Raw genomic sequence first — 20,357 nt, forward strand, 5'->3', positions numbered from 1 at the left:
GTGTCAGCATATCTGGCTATTTACAGGTATTTAATTCTTTTGCCTGAAGAAAGGCAATTTCAGTTTCCATCCCCTTTTTCAGAAAGACCAATATGTATTTTTCCAGGACAGCTGCTATTTTGTGACAGAACCTTTTCCCTTCTGTGCTGTTTTTCCTCCTTTGGGTGGATTTCCACCTTACCTTGAGTTTGGTGCCGACGCCGTCGGTTCCGGACACCAGGATGGGATCTCTGTAACCAGCTGCCTTCAGGTCAAAGAGCCCAGCAAAGCCTCCAAGCTCTGCATTGCAGCCTGCCAGCCAGGAAAAGGAGAAACAGCCCAGCTTTACTCCCAGGGGCTTCCCCAGCATCTCCAGCACAAATTCTCTCCAAGGTTTGGCAACACGGCTTTGCTTTGGCACCAGGAAACTTTTCTCTGCCATTTAGAACCTTTTCACTGAGGAGCTCCTAATCTGCTTAGGTTGGCTTTGCCTTTTTAATTCATCATTAGCCTAAGCCTAAAAATCCCCAACTTTGTGACTGAGCAGTCAGTAATTCCTGTAACGGAGAGGTTTCCCCCTTGCACTAAGGTTTCTCTGAAACACAGGAGGAATTGTGGTAAGATGGTTGTACTGGTGTGAGATAATCTATATTTTCCCCTCTGTGTATACCTGACTTCATTAGAAGGTTCTCAGTCCATTTGAAATAAAAGGGCCATTCCATAAATGAATATTTTAAATAAATGAATATTTTAAATAAATGAATATTTTAAATCTGTCTGAAGAACTACAAGAATTTGCTAGAGCAAGATGTGCCTGAGCCCCAAACCCAAGGATGAATCAATGCTGATTCAACTGAGCAAAAGAGGTGGGTTCCACATCTGTCTCAGGAATTCTACATCTCATAACCTGTCTAAACATTCATCCCCCCAAATGATGGAGTTCACTGTGCAAGAAATAACAATCCATGGAATCAAACTCAGTTCTTAATGGTGAAATTTTTCCTTGCATTTATCCTTACACAGTGCTGAACTGTGCTCTGTAACACTCCTGGCATTCAGGAGGTGGAGTTTAGAGCCATGTGGGGGTTAAAAGCTGTGCATTTGCAATAAAATCACTGGCATTTGCTTACCACAGGCTTTCTTGTGTCATCTAGAAACAGGCAGGGCACATAAAGATGAGCTTTTTATCAAGATCAACTGGTAAACCTCACTGCCAAGAAGTGACCAGAGCAGGAGCAGAAGGTTCTGGTCTTACCTGACCTGGATGTGGCTGCAGCAAAGGGTTTGATCTTCTGCACCAAAGTGTTCCCTGCTTCAATGTCCACCCCACTGTTCTTGTAGGTCAGGCCTCTGCAAGAGTGGGGAAAAATGCATGGCAGCTGATTACTGGAGGTATTTCCAAATAATATTTACTTCTGTACATCCCTGGGTGGGTGAACGGTGCAGAATCCCATCCTGCTGCCTGAGGAGGCACTGCCAGGAGCAGCAGGTGGAAAATTCCAGAGTTTTGAAGATGGTATCAGAACATTGGGATCACATAGCCAAACCCCAAAATAAACCCAACAACCAAACCCCTGACAAGGTAAAATAGCAGCACAGATCTGATTTTGCAGGGTTTGAATCCATACAACCCATGGAGTCCCAGCTGTGACTGATCCCCACCTTGTCCCCAGCCCAGAGCTCCAGGCCTTGAGGTGTCAGTGGGAAAGCTCTGAACCAAAGCAAACCCAACCAACCCGAACCAAAGCAAACCCAACCAACCCAAACCAAACCAAACCAACCCAAACCAAAACAAACCAAACCAAACCAACCCAAACGAAACCAATCCAAATCAAACCCAACCAATCCAAATCAAACCAAACCAAACCAAACCAATCCAAATCAAACCAAACCAACCCAACCCAAATCAAACCCAACCAAACCAAACCAACCCAAACGAAACCAAGCACAGAAATGCACGGCTGGGTCAGAGCAGGACTGAGCTGAAGTCACTTTTCCACCCCCAAGGTGAATCAATAACCCCCAGGATCCTTCCAGGCTTTTCCAGCTGCTGCTCTAAGGTTGCCTCTCCTTGTCACTGCAATGATCCCACCTCAGAAGCAGCCATGCCTCTCTTACTTCAATGGGCTTTCAATAAAGAACATAAAATATATTTCCTTCAAAAGACCCAGGCTCCTAAGGCTCAGGAACCTAGAGGAGATGTCTGTGAGCTCTGGGTGGGGTTTATGCAAGATCAACACCCTGGTACAAACTGGTGTCACCTGTGTGTCCCCACAGCTCCCTGGGGACACCAGCTCATGTTTACAGAAGGACCTTTCCATTCTGGGGACAGGGATTTCATGACTTTTCACTGCAGCAAACACTCAGGCTCGTGCCAGCTGAGCAGTTGTTGTTCCCAGGCTGTCAGTGGCATGAACCAGGTGCATCCCTATTTTAGATCCATCCCTGTTTTCTCTCTCCTATGCATGGGATTCAGCCTGAAGTTTCAATTCTGAGGGTGTTGATTAACAAGGACAAATACAACAAAACAACTGAAACCCATTTAGAATTAACTCAGCTGAACAAAAAAATTCAGTTAATCCACAAAACCCACCTCAAGAACCAGGTCAAGAATTCAGCAAACACTGAAAAAGTCAGAGACAGACACAAATGCCTACATTTGCACTAAATGCAGTAAATATTTTTGTACTCTGCCTATTGAATCTTATTTTAAGATGTGGGAGGATTTTTTTAGGATCAAAGGTATTTCTCTGGTGAAGATCATTGCTGGAATATCTGGAATTGATAAAGACTTCAAGAGCCAGAAGAACTGGCCCAGGAGAGCGTTGCCAGGAAAATCCAAAGGTGTCTGCACTCCCAGCACACCCTGCCCAAAAACTGGCAGGAAGACAAGAATCACCACAGGCAGCTGCTCAGGCTGTGAATAAGACTCAGGGAAATATTGGCCTGCAACAACCAGAGATCAAAGTCAGCCCCTTTCAGTCTGAATATGATGAATGTCCACCAGATTTGCACCATATTTTTAGGAGCATTTCAAATTTGTTAAATTTTCTTTTTGCTTTGATCCTTTAAATGAATCTTTAGTTCTTTAAATTTTCTGGAATACTTTTCTTTAAGCATTCTGTCTGTTTTCCTGAGGTGAAATGCCTGAGGACTGGATCCTGCCAGGCTGCCAAGAGGAGCTGAGTCCTGATTCCAGAGCCGTCCCCCTTCCTCACTGAGTCCAGAGGGGACTCTGGGGCTTGGAGCACCCTGGGAGAGGGGAAGGTGTCCCTGCCATGGACAGGATGAGCTTTAAGGTCCTTTCTAAGCCAGCCCAGCTCCAGGGCAGTGCCTGCAGCAGCCCCAGGAGCCTCCCTGTGCAGGAGGGATCCTCCAGGCAGCCATTCCAGGGGCTGGAAGGAATGAACACCGGGAGGGAACTGCTCCCAGAGCCTCCTCTAGCCTCACTGACCTGGTTTGGGGGCTTTTTTCCCTGCTACAAATCCCAATTCCACCTTGTCAACAGATGCAGAGCACTTGAGAGAGAAAGAAGACTAAATACCAACACCCTTGTTCTTTTAGGAAGTTTATTGATGATAATTTTACAAAATGCTAATCAGGATACACTGCCAGCAGCAACAGAACTGTCACTGATGTGTTTCCCAGCCTACAAAAAGACCCCTTGGGAAAAGACATGTTGGGAGCTCTTTGGAGCAGAGCAGTTTTTCTTATTAGGTAAAAATGATTTAAAAAACTACAAGAAGCTTTCAGGAACATTAAAGATGCAACAAGACTCCCTACTATTAAAAAAAAACAAACAAACCCACACCCATATGATCTCCAGAGTCTTACAGTAAATACTGAGCCAATTAAAGGGATGAGAATGGAAAGAAGGGATGAATCCTACCCTGGTGTTAGGCAGCTATGCCAGTAAAATGTAAATCCCAACAAGGTGGGGGGTTCAAGGTGATTTTAACCATTTCTAAAAGCTAAAAAAGAACCAGTAAGCCAGCTTGAACTTTGTTAATATATCAAATTCCAGAATCTCCTGAGCTGGAAGGGACCCACAGGAATCATGCAGTCCAAGCCCTGACCCTGCACAGACACCCCAAAAACTCCACACGGACATCCCTGGCAGAGCTGCCCAAACACTCCTGGAGCTCTGGCAGGCTGGGGCTGGGACCACATTTCAAGATATTAAACGGTTTTTCATTTCATGATACTACATGACTTTTCATTTCATGATATTGAATATCAGACTTCGGGACAAGACAAATCCAGAGCAAAAGCTGTGATCCAAAACAAACCCAGAGCAAATCTGTGATCCAAAACAAACCCAGAGCAAATCTGTGATCCAAAACAAACCAGAGCAAATCTGTGATCCAAAGCCCAAGAAGCAGAAGTTGACCTTCCCTAAACAAGGCCTAACAACTGCAGCAAGGCAGATCACTCCTCTGTGCTTGTCACTGTAGTTTAACTCAGATTTAGGAGAGTAAGAACATCAGGCATTCAAAATATTCCTGCCTTGGCTGGTCTTGCTGACGGTGAGTACACGGATGGGGTTCGAACTTATCAATATCACCCAGGGATGTGCTCAGATCCTTTTGACCCCCATTATTGCCATGTCAGGGAGTGGGAATATCTACCTGGATTGCCTGAGGAAGGCAATGGCCCGGTGGCCAATGTCCCTCCTGAAGATGGCCCCCTGGAAGTGGATGGCAGCCACCCCCAGGTTGGCCGCCTGCAGCGCCGCGGGCAGGTCCTCCTTGATGGCCGTGACCGTGAGCACTCTGCCCCCACTGGTGACCACCCGGCCGTCCTTCAGGGCTGTGCCTGCGTGGAACACCTCCAGCCCCAGCTGCCTGGCCTTGGCAAGCCCTGCGGGTGGGTGACAAACACCAGCTCTTGGTTAGAATGCTCTCAGTGAGAGACCAAACGCTTTCTGTCTGAAAGCCACAGGCAAAGTCAGGGTGATCCTGCTGGGAAATGGGAGTAAGTCTGTAAAAAAGGGAATAAATCTGTAAAAAATACCTCTGGAGGAGAGACAAGCCTAGCTGTGTGCTCAGGGATGTGGCACACAACATCTGATTGCAGCTGGGGTTTTATGCCTCAGTGACAAACATCAGCACGAACGTGACCCAAAACCCTGATCAGAACCACCTGGCTGCAGCAGGAATTAAATATCAATGCTGTGCCAATATCAAATAACAGCAGCATGGAGAACTGAAAATACACCAGAATAAACTGAGATGTGTGAAAATCCAGCTGCTCTTGCTGAGCCAGGACCAGGGTTTCTACGAATCTCAGTTCCAGTTCCTTCATGCAGCAGCAGAGAACAGGGAGAGGCTGGGGGGCAATGAGGCTCCTGCAGCTCCTCTGCTCCATTTACCTGTTATTTCCAAGCCCTTGGGATATGTCCCTGGGTAGCCTTGGCTGGCCATGACCACAGTGACAGCTGCACTGTCCTCTCTCCAGGCTGGCATGGAGCTGGCCAGCCTCCTGCTGAGCACTGCCTGCATCACCTCGTACAGGTCACTCCTGAGCAGGGGCAGAATCACCTGCAGGAACACACAGCAGCAAATCAAAGGGGGTCATTGCCTTCCCTGGCCTTGGAAAGACACCAATGCAGCTGAAAAAGCAGAATTAAATATGCCCACATATTGTGCTTTCACACATCAGGCATGCAGTGGGTCATCTGAGAGATAATCTTAGAAATACTCATCCTTGCAGGGAATTTCTGTGGGTAAAGGAATTGCTACATATGGAGAGGAAAGGGTGAGGACAAAGAACCTCATTTGTTCTGAAGAGTAGAAATTAAGAGTTTTGTTCCACTTGTCAACAGGGAGCAAGGAAAAATCCAGAATCCATTCCAGAAAAGACAGGGAAGTGCTGAGCTCTTCTCAAGCTGACCTTTGCAAAGCCCAGATTTGAGTCCAGCCTACTGAAATCCTCTCTGGAATGGAACAATTTCCTTACAGACCTTCTGCCTTGAACAAACAACCCAAATGTTTTAAATACTGGTGATTTAAAATTCTGATTATTCACCCCAAATCTGGTCAACAACAGTGGTAGATGGTCACAGATTTTACTCCTCCCATAATGGCAAATTGTACAAAATAACTCACCTGGCACTCTGGGTCACCAAATCTGCAGTTAAACTCCAGAACTTTAGGGCCATCTTTGGTGAGCATTAATCCAGCATAAAGCACACCTGGAACAAAACATGAGACATAAAGATCTCTCAGTAACTCACTTGTTTTGAATCTGTTGGTAACAGGGTGTAAAAGGCTGCCACCTGTGCTCAGTGAATTTGAGAAATGGTAACAATAAATGAGGCAGAAATAGCTGTCACAATTTTACAGCTCATTTTGGAACATTTTCCTTTCTGCTCCTCCTCAGTTGAGGAATTATTCCCTGTTCATGACCTCTGCTGATTTCCATGGACCCTGAATCAAGGCTGGTACCAAACCCAGTTCCTCATAAATCAAAGTTGTTTCCCCTTAACCTCCAGTGTGTCAGGATACAAAGAGGAAAAAGCAAAATAAAAGGTTGTTTTCATTATGATTAAAAATCTTAAAGTCTTGTACATACCCACATAGGGGACTCCTTCTTTCCTCATGCCATCAACAGTCTTCTGAAGAACAGTCTCTCTGATCTTCTGCAGCAGGTCTTTAGAAATCTGATAAGAAAGGATTGGAAACCAGTGTCTGTAAAAAGGGAGGGCTTGGCTTTGTGTTTTTAAGAGCCAAGCAGAATTCTTGGATGGCCTCTTGCTCACTCCAATGGAAAGCTAAGAATGTTTTTCTCTCTATTTCTGCCCACAGAAGTTCCCTATCAAACAAACCCCCAACCACCTTAAGCCACAACCAAAATTCACCATGAGCTTTGTTTGGCACAAAGCAGAACTGTGGCTTTAGGCCCTTGGTTCTGATGAGCAGCATTTCACGTACTTTAAGCCACAGCCAAAATTCACCATGAGCTTTGTCTGGCACAAAGCAAACCTGTGGTTTTAGGCCCTTGGTTCTGATGAGCAGCATTTCCTAACTTAAATCCCAATCAGACACCAGGTTGCAGAAATAGCACTGCCTGCTTTGGAATTCCAGGTAATTCAGTGGAGATACTCTCTCTTTAGAGAGGTTTTGGAGCTGGGGATTGACTTGGCCATGGCTGCTTTGGGCAGCAATTTCCATCCAGCAGAGCCCATCCCTCCTGCTCCTCTGCTGGAACAAACCATCCCCAAGGCTCAGTGACAGCTGCAGTGAAAGATCCCCTCCCAGTCCCTCTTCCCCTCCTCATCAGCCCCTCCTCACCTGAGGAGCTGGGGAATAGGCTCCCATCCCTCCTGTGTTGGGGCCCTCATCTCCATCCATCAGCCTCTTGTGGTCCTGGGCTGGGGGCATGGGGGCGATGGTGACGCCGTCACTGAAACACAGGCACTGAAACAAGGACAACAGGTAAAGTTCCTGGGATGGTTACAGTTAAAGTGAAATTAGAGCTGATTTTCAGTGTGACAAAGGGATATTGAAGAGGATAAACTCTGCCTCCCTGATAAAATAAATGATGGCGTTCAAAGCATTTGGCTTTTCCTCAGGAAGCAGGGACTCATTTTGTGTGACCTTCCTTCAGAAATCAATAAAACCTAGAAAAATTATACCATCAGCAGTTGCACTGAAAATAAACACTCAAAAGGTTTAAAAAAAATAATTAAAATACTGCATGATGGAAATGACGGAAGGAAGGAAGGAAGGAAGGAAGGAAGGAAGGAAGGAAGGAAGGAAGGAAGGAAGGAAGGAAGGAAGGAAGGAAGGAAGGAAGGAAGGAAGGAAGGAAGGAAGGAAGGAAGGAAGGAAGGAAGGAAGGAAGGAAGGAAGGAAGGAAGGAAGGAAGGAAGGAAGGAATTACATCCCTTTCAAGACTTCCTTCTCCTTGCTGATAAAGTTATTTACTTGAGAAATATTTATAAATTACTTCTATAGCAGTTGTTTTTATCCTCAGTATCTTCAGAATAACAAAGCTGCTGGCATCTTCTGGAACTGGAGGATGTTGTGCACTCATACTGGGACTAATGGCAGCAATACTCAAAACCATTTTACAATGCTAATTATAAAACCAGCAAGGATCCAAAATGAGCCACACAGCTGTCTCTAACCAATGCAATTTCATTTATAAGCAGGGAATAGTTTTAATTTAACTGATCAAATCCTTCACTCTGTAGGTGAAGGCACTCAGTGAATCCCAAACAATTTAGAACAGGTAGAACCAAAGTGTTACAGTGAGATGCACTTACAGAAATTTCTTCTCCTTCAAGAAGCTCTTCAACAACAACAGTTTCCCCAGCTGTGCCAAAACTCTTATCCTACAGTGAAACAAAATCTCTTTAGTTCTGTTTCAGTTTTAAACTGCTGAAAATGCAACAAGAAATAGGTATTTTTAATACAGCCAAAAATGCAGCACAGGTTTGAGATGATGAATCCATTTCTCCCCCCCAAGGATGACACCAGTAGTGAAATCCCTACTCCTCTCTTTGTCCTTAAATAAATGCAGGGTTTATTAGTGAATATTTTGAAATGACAGAGGGTATTTGTGATTACTGAGCAATTCCTCATGCTCTGCCTTCTGAAATTCACCCCAACACCAGTGACAGCCAAGTCTCCAGTCAGCACCTCCACTGGATAAAAAAGTGCAATTTTATCCAACACCTGGGAAGGGAGCAAGATTCTCACATGCCAGTGCAATGTTTGAACCTGACTGCATGTTCTGGATAATTAAGAAATTAAGAACAAACAGCCCACACTGCCAAGGTGATTTTGGGGGTCTCTAGAAATCTCTAACTCAGGTTTTTTGTAGAAGACATTGGGCCCTGTTCAGACATGAACTGTGCAGTGACCACAGACCCCCAAAATGTGACTGCAGCACCCATGCCCTGACCCCTGAAGCACAAGTGTGTCCCAGAATGTGTCCCATGGATCAGCAGAGCTCCAAGGAATCTCAGGGTGCTGTGCTGCTGACACCAGCTCAGGGCCTGACCTGGGAGCCTCAGCTCTGTGCTCCTCACTGGGCAGATAAAATTACTTCACTTGGCCTCACTTCAAATCTTGATGCTCCAAATACATTTGTGGAATATCCTTCCTCAGTGTGAACTTCACTGGAAATAATCCCAAAGAATTTGACTGCACATTGAAGTGCTGTGCTTGGTCCTAATGGGGCTTGTGAAGACCCACCTGAATCCCTGAGGAGTTCAGTGTGGGACTGATGGATTGCAGGAGTCTCATAGAGTGAAATAAAAGGAATTGAATATATAAATCAGTGAAATAAGGGTGGGCTTTCATGAAGAATGGTTTTATTTTAGCCTGCAGGAACTGCATCTCAAGCCATAAATAAACCAGCTGGCCAAATAAAAGGGTGAAAGGTTTGATGTCTGACAGCCAGGTCCCTGTTCCATGCAATAAGGAGTATCTGTGATGCTCTGAGGAGCTGCTTTGGTGTGAGACATTCCTCCTCACCTGCATGATCTCAGTGACAGCTCTGCAGGCCTCCTCCTTGCTCGAAGCCACGATGACTCCTTTGCCAGCTGCCAGCCCACTGGCTTTGACAACCAGAGCAGGGAAGGTGGCACTGCCAAGGCAAGGACAGACATTCAACACCGACAGCCCTTGCAGGGACATTCTGAACATTTCCAGAGTTGAAAAATCAAAGTGCTTCTCAGTTTTCATGGCAACCTTATTGAGTAACACACAAATCACACCAGGCTCCTCTCATTAGGCTCTGCCTGAGAAAGGTTCCTGCTTCTTTTCCCCACCAGGGAATTCCCTGACTGCTCATTACTGATTTCCATTTGGGAATTTCATCTGGGGTCACATGGCTTGCACTGTGATGAGCAGATCATCAGTTGCTGAGTAATTCTCCAGGTTTTCTTGGTGAAGAAAAGGGATAAGAGGCCAGCACAGATGGCTCTGGGCTGCTCCCTGCCTTTCCCCAGCAGGCAGAGTGACAAAAAAATAACAGCTTGTCCTACATTCTCCTGTGAACTGAACACTGAACCTGCACTCCATTTCAGAGCAGGAGGAACCATTTTTCTCAGACTTTCTGCAGTTTGAGAGAGTCATGGCAGGCGATCCTTTGAAACCTTTGCAGATGTTCTATCCCAAAGGCATGGACACCTGGCAATCATTGGATTGTTTGGATATTTACAGTGTCAGTAAGAACATTGACCAGAACTGTACCTGTTGATGAAGGCACATGCTGCTTTGGGATCAGTGAAGGATTTCCACCTGGCAGTGGGGATCTCATGACGATCCAGAAAGGCTTTGGTGAAGCTCTTACTGGACTCCAGCTGAGCTGCCTTTGCTGTGGGGCCAAAACACTTGATCCCAGCTGCTGTCAAGTCATCCACAATTCCTGAACACAAAACATGTCATAAATCTCCAGGTGATTTATGGGGCTCAGGCCAGCCAAGCTGCACTGATTCCTTCAGCAGGAATGCCAGGAACAGAAGCAACCTGTGTCTGCTGTGCCTGCTCTGCTCACTGGAGCCAGGAGCAGAAATCCTGCACCACTGCAGCCCCTCAGGACGTGCTGCCTTTGGGAAGGGATGACAATCCCCCCTTGGTTTATAACACCTTTGAGTCAAAAGTCAACATGAGCCTTTGGTGAAGATGCCAAAAGGTTTAAGCAGAAAAACTACCAGCATGTTTATAATTAGGTTTTTTTAGCAAGACTCAGATTATAGTTATTTCAAATCATGAAAACTCCATAGGAAAACCAAAACTGGCTTTCCTGCTCACACACTACCCTTCAGAAATTCCTTTTCACCTCAGCACAACTCTGGATTTCAGGGAAACTCCAGAGGATCTGTTTCCATTCAGACTGGAAACACTGCTGAGTGATGCATATATGAGGACTAAAATTTACTTTTCTTCTAAATGCCGAAGGCTGTGATTTCCAGCTTGTGTCTCTTACCAGCAGCAAGAGGAACCTCAGGACCAACCACCACCAGCCTGATGTCCTGGTCCCTGCAGAACTGGGCCACAGCAGCGTGGTCACTGACTGGAACAGCTGTTGGGGACACAAACAGGGAGAGATCCCATCCAGGGGTGCTCCTCAGTGTGAGGTACCACAGAGCACCCCCAGCCTCCTGTGGGCTGCCAGGGAAGCTGGAGGGGTGAGGCCCACACTGACACAGACTCACCCAAAGCACAGCCCCAAACCCCAGGCAAAGGCTCTGGCTGCACATCCACTGTCAGAGTCCTAAATCACAGAATCCCAAAATGTCCTGAGCTGCAGGGACCCCCAGCGTGTTGGGGATGAAACAAATGGCTGATGGTAGAATTCCAACTCATCTTTTTTCTTATTTTCTTTCTTTCTGTAGTGCTACCTAAAAATTGCACTAAACTGAGCCCTCTGGAAGCAGGGGGAATCAGAACTTTTTGTTTTCCATGATGTTAAACTTAATTAAGAAGGGCACTGTGCTGTCATTATGGCTGAGGGTATGTGGGCTTGGGCTGTTACAACCATTATCTTTCCAAAACCAAACATTCAGTGTGATGACACTTGAAATGGCCCAAACTGTGCAAACAAAAGAAATGTCCTGCACCAAAGACAATAATGTCAGTTACGCAAAAGGGCCTGCAATTGCACAGCTTTTATCACGAGTAAACAAAGCCAAGGTCTGCAGGAATGGGAGAAAAGAGATGAGCCCAGTGGGGATTGGCTGCTTGGGCAGGGAGGAGACTGCACACACCAGGGCACGGGGCTGGCAAAGGGAGCTCAGGATCCCAGCATCACCAGGGCTGGGAGAGCCCTTTGGGACCATCCAGTGCCACCAGCAGCACACAAACCCTGTCCCCAAGGCCACCTCCAGGACACTTCCAAGGCCTGACCACTCTGGCAGGGAAAAATTATTTCCAATTTCCAATCTGACCTCCCCTGGTGTAATTTAGGGCCATTTTCTCTTGTCCTTTCCCCTGGGACATGGCAATACACTGGGAGCTGATGGTCTCCTCCAGCCATTTTCTGGGGAGTGATGAGAGAGGAAGGGGATGACAGAATTTTGGTCAGTCCCACTGTGCTCCCCCTGCTCTGGATGAATAAATTCATAGAATCATTGAACTCCAGGCTTGTTTGGGCTGGGGAGACCCCAAATCCCACCCAGTGCCACCCCTGCCATGGCAGGGACACCTCCCACTGTCCCAGTGTCCAGCCTGGCCTTGGGCACTGCCAGGGATGCAGGGGCAGCCCCAGCTGCTCTGGGCACCCTGTGCCAGGGCCTGCCCACCCTGCCAGGGAACAATCCCTGCCCATAAAATTTCCTGATTCCACAACAGAATCTACATTTTGTTATAAATTTACCCTATTCAGGTGGGGTGGTGAACACCCAGACAGAGCACAAATAAAATTCACCTCCTTGGCACCTCTTCCACTGCCCAAGTGTTTTGTTCCTTGACTTCCATGTGCAGCTGATGCCAGCTGACTTCTGGCTCACCCAAAAGCATCACACACCTGTGCCAGGGCCTGCCCCCACAGGGAACAGCTCCTAATTCCCAATATCCCATCCAGCCCTGCCCTCTGGCAGTGGGAGCCATTTCCCCTTGTCCCTCTCCAGGCAGGAAAGGAGAGAGCCTGGAATTCACCCCAAATTTCTTTCTGCAGGTCTGACCTCAGGGTATGAGCAGTGAGTGTGGCACAAGATTTACACAATGGAGAAACGCCCTAACAACAAACAGGAAGGAACAAATTGTGTTGTTTATCCATGATTTTAATTTTCCTCCCAAATATAATTTTTCTTGGATTCCTGGCTGAAAGGGGACATTTCTGTAGCTGTGTTTGACTGCTTGAAACAACAGCTGACCATCCCTTTGGAAGCAGACAGGAGGACCCTGGCCCAAGGATTTCCATGGTGGAGGTTAAATTTCAGAGCACAAGTTACACTGAGAGGTAAAATGTGACAGAAGGAGGTGTCAGGATGGTGAACTCCATTCACAGACACATCTGTTCATGTAGCAAGCCATTGTCTGTGCTTCTGCACCAAAACTGCCCTGATAATCCACCTAAATTAAATATAAACCTGTATTTAGGCACCCAAATTAAATCTCGCTTTATTGCTGGAAACAATTACAAACTGAGATCAACAAAAAAATCAACAATTTTTTTTCTTACTTGAATACAAAGTTTGAAAGATTTAAGGTTATTTATAATTTTCAGCTCACTTTTTTGTGTTTCAGAAGTCACCCAAGACCCAGAGCTGCAATCCTAATTAAAGGAATTCCATGATCCACAAAGGGAGGATGAACTCTCAGAGCAAAATCTTGATGATACCAAAAAACCCCCAGAAACCAGGGAAGGAATTTCCCAGATATCCCAGGTATTGTTGCCCACACAACATCACAGGGCTCATGTGCTTCTTTCTGACAGGCAATTCCCCATTTTCCACCCTGAGTTAAATCAAGGCCCCAGTGACAGCACTGGAATCCTTGAACAGGTGAGACAAATTCTTTCCTTAAAAACCAACTTAAGTCAAACTCTTCATAAATTCTAGGCTCTTCCTGGGCTGGTGAAGATTTCCCTCCCAAAGCACAGGTGAGCCCATGTGCAGAACAAAACCATTTATTCCACATGGAAATTTCACAGGCCTGGCTCGAGATCAAGCATTTCCCACTGCTGGTGCAATGTTTTTTATGGGATGAAAGAGAGAAAAACCCAGTGGGGGTTTAAAAAGGCACAGCTTGAAAAAAACCTACTTGAATTCCCATTCCACAGGCCCTGCAGCCTGGCACTGACCCCATTTAGCACAAGGGTAAAGGGGATTTTTTGACTTTCTGATCTTGTCAAGCTCTTCCTTCCAGGCCTCCCCTCAGAGGCCAAACAGAGCACAAAACTGGAGTGAGGAGCTCACTCATGATGCTGTGACTGGACAAAGAAATTCAGGACAAAGTTGTTTCAAAGGGCTGTAATTAAGCATTCCAAGGGAATTCTATTCAATAATTACCTGCTGTACAAGGACCTGGCAGCACTCACATTTCCATGAGACAACAACACACAAAGCTACTCCCACAGCAGCACAAGTGCAGAAAATGGAAGTGTCTGATCCACATTCACATACATCCTGTGAACTGCACATCTTACACATGTTCTGAGGGGAAAACTGAGGTTTTGGGGAGGTTAAAGCCCCTAAATCAGGATCTGTTGTGTAAAGGACACAGGAATCTCTGTGGTCTGGACTGGTTCCCTGGGTGTCAGCTCCTCAGACCAGGCTTTTTTAAATGCAGCTCCAAATTTTGGATGCTCAATTTGCAACATCTGAAGTTTGATTTCTCAAAATTACTAAGTATGAAAAGTCTCAATTACAGCCAGTCAGAGCTCCAGCCAAGCAGGCAGTACACAGAGAAATATCTGAAGATAACCTTGATTTCTTAAGGTCACAAAGACAAAGGAGTGAATTATGCTCCCAGTGACAGCGTGTTCTTGTCACAGGCTGTGGGGATCATGGGGTTTCAACACAATTCTGAGAGCACAAGAGGGAATTTAGGTGCAAGCACAGCAACTATTCTGAGCTGGATCCCAGAGGAACAGCTCTGGCTGAATCCTCCAAACCCAAACCTAAAGAATGACACTTCACAGCTGAGATCTCAAAAAATTAATTACACAACTTGCACAAGGCTTTGTTCAAATACTTTTTTCTCTTCTTAACTGCATCTAAGATCTATTTCACATGCCCAAAACTTTAAAAAAATGATAATCCATTATCATCATCCATCATCAGTTTGTTTATGGGCCATGTTGATTTATGGGGTGCTGTTTTAAAGATGAGTTGGTTAAATGTAAAAGTTATTATTATTTATTTCTAAAATAAGTTATTTTATGGGAATAGAGTTTTTTTGGGGAGGGTATAGGATTTTTTGTTTAAATTTTTTATGGAATTGTAGTTATATACATCAGCCAATAAATCTTAAAATTAAAAACAAAAGTTTTTTTAGCTTTTTACCTAGCAAAAACTAACAGTAAGTTAGTTAATAGAACTAACACACTTTTGTCATTGGGTGTGTATGGCAGCCATCTTGACATCTTCAGTGTCATGCTTTTTATAAGCTACAAGAACGTAAAATTTGGTGGGTGATTGGTCGGTGATTTATGATGATTGTTTGTATTTTTACTTGGGTTTTTTTGGGTGGGGTTATTTTTGGGGTTGGTTCTGTGTTTGTTTCGGGGTGGTTATGAAATGATGATGACAGTTGGTCATTATTTTTGATGAAATAGGAAATATAGAGGAAGGTTAATTGGAAGTATTGATGATAAGTGATTTGGATAATGTAGGGATATACGATTTAATTATTTAATGAAAAAAAATAAAAAATGTCAAGATAAAAAAAAATGTGTAAAATAGGATTTAAATATTAGTTCAGAGAACCAAATTTAATTAGCGAACCAAAACCACTATACAAAAATTAATATTTCCACTCAGCTTCAAACTAAAACCACCACAATCATCATCATCATGATTTCACTATCATCATCATCATCATCCTTTCACGCTACCAGCTGTGATTTCAGCTCAGCAACATCCTGGTTGAATGATCAAATTTCAAATGGGTGATTTTGTTTTTACCTGAATTGGAGATTTTGCCGTTGTCAGCCGTGCCTGCATTTCCTGGAGCCACAAACACGTGTTTGACGTGGGGGGACTGGGCCAGCTTCCAGGCCAGGGCGTGCTCCCTGCCGCCGCTGCCGACCACCAGCACCCGCTCTGCCATGGCCCTGGGCACACAGGAAACACTTGGGGTCAGCTGGGGAATGTGGGGACAGCGGGAGCTCCAGGGACCACGCAGTGCTGGAGAACTTCACCAGGTACACACTAAACCTCCAAGGCTGAGCTGAGCCAGAGCACAGCGGGAACCCGTCAGGAAAACCATCCTGGGTCTGACTGGAAACTGCTCCCACTTACAGGAATCTGGGGTAGAGGACAAAACCCTGCTGAGTGAGCAGGCTGGGATTTGCAGCCCAGAGAATCGCAGACTCCCAGGATGGTTTGGGTTGGGAGGGACCTCACAGCCCACCCAGTGCCACCCCTGCTTGGCAGGGACACCTTCCACTGGCCCAGGCTGCTCCAGCCCCAGTGTCCAGCCTGGCCTGGGACAGGGATGGGGAGGCCACAGCCCCTCTGAGCAACAATTCCTTGGAGATTCCAAACCTGCAAAGGTCAAAGCCCTTCTGCTACACCCATGGTATGAACAGAGAGTGTCTGGAGCTGGTTGAGGCCACTCAAGAGATTTTAGAGGCAATGACTGAAAAGCTCTGAACACCTCATGGAAAGGAAAGGCTCTGAGCAATGAGACAACACAGTAACTTCCAGCTCTGGCTTTCCTTGGAGGAGCTCACTCACACAAGGTAGAGTGGGGTATCCACTGCACTCTCCCATTGCAGTGAGGTTTGGAAAAACACATGGACATTGTGCTGGCCAGTGGGAGCACGGGTGCCCACGTCATCCCCTGGGTGTGCACACCTGGCTTACACACATGGGGCTCACAGCAACAGGACAGTGTGTTCCCTGAGAGCCAGGAAACCTCTGCTCCCTGAGAGTCACTGCCCTGTGGACTCTCACATATTGACTGATGGAGGAGTTCACCTGCACTGACAAATCCACCAGAACTCAGAAAACAAGGAAGGATTCCAGGAAGGAAGGAAGGATTCCAGGAAGGTTTCCAGGAAGGAAGGAAGGACACAATTTATAAACTAATTATGTATGTCCATATTTGGAGCTAAAATAATTGTTTGGTTTGGATTGGGAGACCTTTAGGTTCATCCCATTCCAACATGCCTACCATGGCAGGGACACCTCCCACTGTCCCCAGTGTCCAGCCTGGCCTTGGACACTGCCAGGGATCACACATCTTAGAAAAGGGGAAAAAACGACACAAAATCCAGGAGATTTCTAAGGGAAAAGCAAAAATGATCCAAAGCAGATTTTCAGGTGAGGCAGGGATGTGCCCTGCCCTCACATCAGCTGCTGCAGCTTGACTTGACTAAAGCTGCCCTGATGAGGGAAAATATCTGCATTAGGCAAAACATCCCGACAGAACAAAGTCAAAATAAATGTGGACAGAAGGATAAAATAGAGAAAATTAACACTGAGCTGTTTGCTATCAACTAAACATGCCTGAGCTAATATCTAATGGTAGTTCCATGCTGGGGGAGACCAACAGGTTTCTAATCCAGTGTTGGGTCAAATGTAGATATTGCAAAGTTACAGATATGTTTTAATTATAAAACACCATGATTACTTGCAATAAAAAAGCTCAGGTTAGGCTAAAAATTATCAGTTATGGTAGAGATGTTTGAGAAACCACATGATCAATTCTTTTATATTACAACTCAAGCAAGAAGGAAAGGTAAAAGAATGAGGGATACAACAAAGCGTGAATTAGATAAATACAGTAATATAACAGTAAGGTAGAAGAGCACTGACCACACAGCAGGCAGTGTCTCTGAAGTCAAATGAGCATTGCCAGTGGTATCCAGAGCCAGTGGCCACTAAATTGTACTTTTTAAGGCAAATTTTATCAAGAATAAGTTGAACTATACACAACATGATTTTCCGAAAAAAAAAAAAAAGAAATTAAAACTTTAAACTTTTAAAATGTTAAGAAATTTAAATTTTAAAATGTTAAAACTTTAAACCAGGATGACTTTAAACTACTCACTGTGTGCTGTGTGTAGCAGGCTGAGGAGAGCAGGACTCAGGAGCTCAGAGGCACAAAGAGAGCAAAGATTGGCAGCCCCTGGTTAAAATGTCCCTGTCCCAACACTCCCGCCCCACCGATGACCCTGCAGGCAGCCAATGGAAGGGACTCCAGCCCTTCCAGCTGGGGACAGGGGACAGAAACTTCCCTGCAAGTGCTCTAGGAGAGAGAGGCAAAAGCTCTGCAGGACAGGAGCAGCTCATCCTCTTGTTTCTAACTTCTGTCTCATCCCAGGTATTCTTTTTTTATAGTTAAAAGCTGTTCGTTAACCAGCTTGCGAACATTCTCTTTATAGCTAAAAATCAGGATCTGCACTTTTGCAATAAATAAAAAATACTCTGTGTAATCAGCAGCATGATAAATAGGGGGTATAATGCAAATTATTATGGAATGCTTTGGGTTGGGAGAGATCTTTAAATCTCACCCCATCCCAGCCCTGCCATGGCAGGGACAATTCCCACTGTCCCAGGCTCCTCCACTGTCCCCAGTGTCCAACCTGGATCCTGCTGCCAGGGATGCAGGGGCAGCCCCAGCTGCTCTGGGCACCCTGTGCCAGGGCCTGCCCACCCTGCCAGGGAACAATTCCTCATTGCTAGGATCCCACCCAGCCCTGCCCTGCTTCATCCTAAGGCCCTTGTGAAATTCAGCACAGCCTGCAGACCCAGTGACACCGTGGCCACCTCAAGGGACTCACCATGATGGCAACCCACTCCAAGAGTCACCTCCTTCTCCTCCCTGAAGTGACACATTCTGGCACTACTGTCAGATGAAAGAATTCATCACACACAGGACAAAGCTTTCTGTGGGAGCAGTAACAGAACAAGCCATGTCTGCTATTGTCAATTTTTGATCATTTTATATCAAAATGTGAGTGAAGATTAGGTTTCACACGTTTGTTTTGAAGCTCAGTGTTATTTGTGCATCCCACTATGGTATCCTAGCAACTTTTATTTAGGAATGTGGCTTGAGAAGAAGTTGTGGTGGCAGTGCCAGTTTAGGAGGCTCAGATGTAGCCATGGCAGCCTCTGTTTTATTTTACACTGACACTCAGAGATGTCATGGAGGCCCCTCTGCTGCCCAACAGGACCTCACTCTAAAAATGAAGATCCCAAGAGGAAACATGCCTTTTTATTTTTGTCACTAATCCAGCAGTCAAAAATGTGTTCCCCAAAGAGCTGAAGTCATTCACAAGGTAGATATTTACTCTGTGAGGATTATCACACCCCCAGGATTTCTGGAAGCAGTGTGTGAAATCCTTAACAGTTCCAAACCATGGGATGTCATTACCTTCTGCACCCATTGCCTGCTTTGGTAAAGAAGGAGGAGATGCTTGTTTAAAAGATGCTTTAAAATGAAGATAAGGGACATTTCAGAAGAGGCTCTGTTGTTAGATCCTTATGTGAAGTGAGAGCAGGAAAGAAGAAATGAGTTAATCACTCGGTGTCTCCAGGAGGAGAGGAGGCAAGGACAGAGTGGAGCAAGGAGATTCCCAGAGCTTATCCAAGGATGTCAGGGCAAAGTCAGCAGGCAGGAGCATCAGCTCAGAGACCTTTATCCTCACTGCAGGGAGGCAGCTGGGGCTCACCAACACACCAGGGAACTCTTCCTCACCAGCAGGGCCTGTGGGGCAGAGAAAATCCAGTGAGGGAGGCAAAGCCCACAGTCCTGAGAGCCCTCCCAGCCCAATTCCTGCACAGGGAGGCTCCAAACACAGGGAGCAGTGACATCAGGCTACTCAGGCTGTCCCTTCCTGTCCCATCCCAGGGACAGCAGCCACTGACCCTCCCAAACTCACCCTGTGCACACACCTGGGGGTTACGCTCAGCTCCTTGGCTGCTTTATGAACAGAACTCTCTAAGAAAACATAAACTCCCTAAGCAATTTATTCTCGAGAGTGAGGCAAGATACCTAAATATTCAATCTCACCTGGGTGGAGTATTTTAATGAGGCAGTGCCTTATCAGCTCACCTCAAACTACAGCAGGCAAGGTGCAACTACAAACAGACCTCTGCACTGCAGCACAAACAGCAAACAACAGCTTCACACAGTGCATTTTTTTTTTTTTTAATTAAGCTCCAGTGCTGTTGGTTTCCTCTGTATCTTTGTTTCCCAACACTGGCATTCAGGAAATCTGATGCAGGCGTCCAAGTTTTTTTAGATCAAAGATATGGTCTTTGCCCAGAGTGTCTTAATTCAGGGCCAGGTTGGACAGGGCTTGAAGCAACCTGGTGTAGTGGAGGGCGTCCCTCAACAGAGCAAGGAGCTGGAACTGGATGAGCTCTGAGGTCCTTCCAAGCACCCTGGGAGGGAATGAACTCCTACCCTTCTTGGAGCTGAGTCTGAATTACAGCCCAGCACTTTCCCAAACACTACAGACCCAAGCCCAGTGTCACTGTGGAAGTTCAAATCCACAACTTCCAGCCTTGGAGAGGAGCTCTCATAACCTGGCTTTGGACTAAAGGACAAGGTTCATTCTTCCTCTTGCAGTTAGGCAGAAGAAAAAAAAGTAATTCTCACAGGAGATAGAAAAAAGCCCAGATTGGGAAGGCTGTGCAGTTCCCATCCCACTGAGGGCTGTGTGTTTCTGACCCTAGCAGTCTGAGTGTTTATGAGTTTCAGGGTTTTTTTCATAGACTTGTTATGGGATAAAAAAATCAAAAGAAG

At 45.8% G+C, this 20,357-nt stretch overlaps 1 protein-coding gene across 1 annotated transcript in view; it reads right to left on the reverse strand.

Annotated features, from left to right (window-relative positions):
• GART (phosphoribosylglycinamide formyltransferase, phosphoribosylglycinamide synthetase, phosphoribosylaminoimidazole synthetase) overlaps positions 1-20,357 on the reverse strand; it is a 34,719-nt gene that overhangs the window by 11,795 nt on the left and 2,567 nt on the right. The window contains exons 2-14 of the mRNA XM_058018869.1: positions 18,981-19,313; positions 15,563-15,711; positions 10,921-11,016; positions 10,185-10,359; positions 9,465-9,576; positions 8,249-8,317; positions 7,272-7,397; positions 6,553-6,640; positions 6,087-6,172; positions 5,351-5,519; positions 4,608-4,839; positions 1,235-1,329; positions 182-291 (exon numbers count right to left, since the gene is read on the reverse strand). Coding sequence (XP_057874852.1) covers positions 182-291; positions 1,235-1,329; positions 4,608-4,839; positions 5,351-5,519; positions 6,087-6,172; positions 6,553-6,640; positions 7,272-7,397; positions 8,249-8,317; positions 9,465-9,576; positions 10,185-10,359; positions 10,921-11,016; positions 15,563-15,707 — 1,503 coding nt within the window. The 5' untranslated portion in view covers positions 15,708-15,711; positions 18,981-19,313. The remainder of the gene's footprint in view (positions 1-181; positions 292-1,234; positions 1,330-4,607; positions 4,840-5,350; positions 5,520-6,086; positions 6,173-6,552; positions 6,641-7,271; positions 7,398-8,248; positions 8,318-9,464; positions 9,577-10,184; positions 10,360-10,920; positions 11,017-15,562; positions 15,712-18,980; positions 19,314-20,357) is intronic.

Source organism: Melospiza georgiana, chromosome 2 (assembly GCF_028018845.1).
Source record: "Melospiza georgiana isolate bMelGeo1 chromosome 2, bMelGeo1.pri, whole genome shotgun sequence".
NCBI classification, from domain to species: domain Eukaryota; kingdom Metazoa; phylum Chordata; class Aves; order Passeriformes; family Passerellidae; genus Melospiza; species Melospiza georgiana.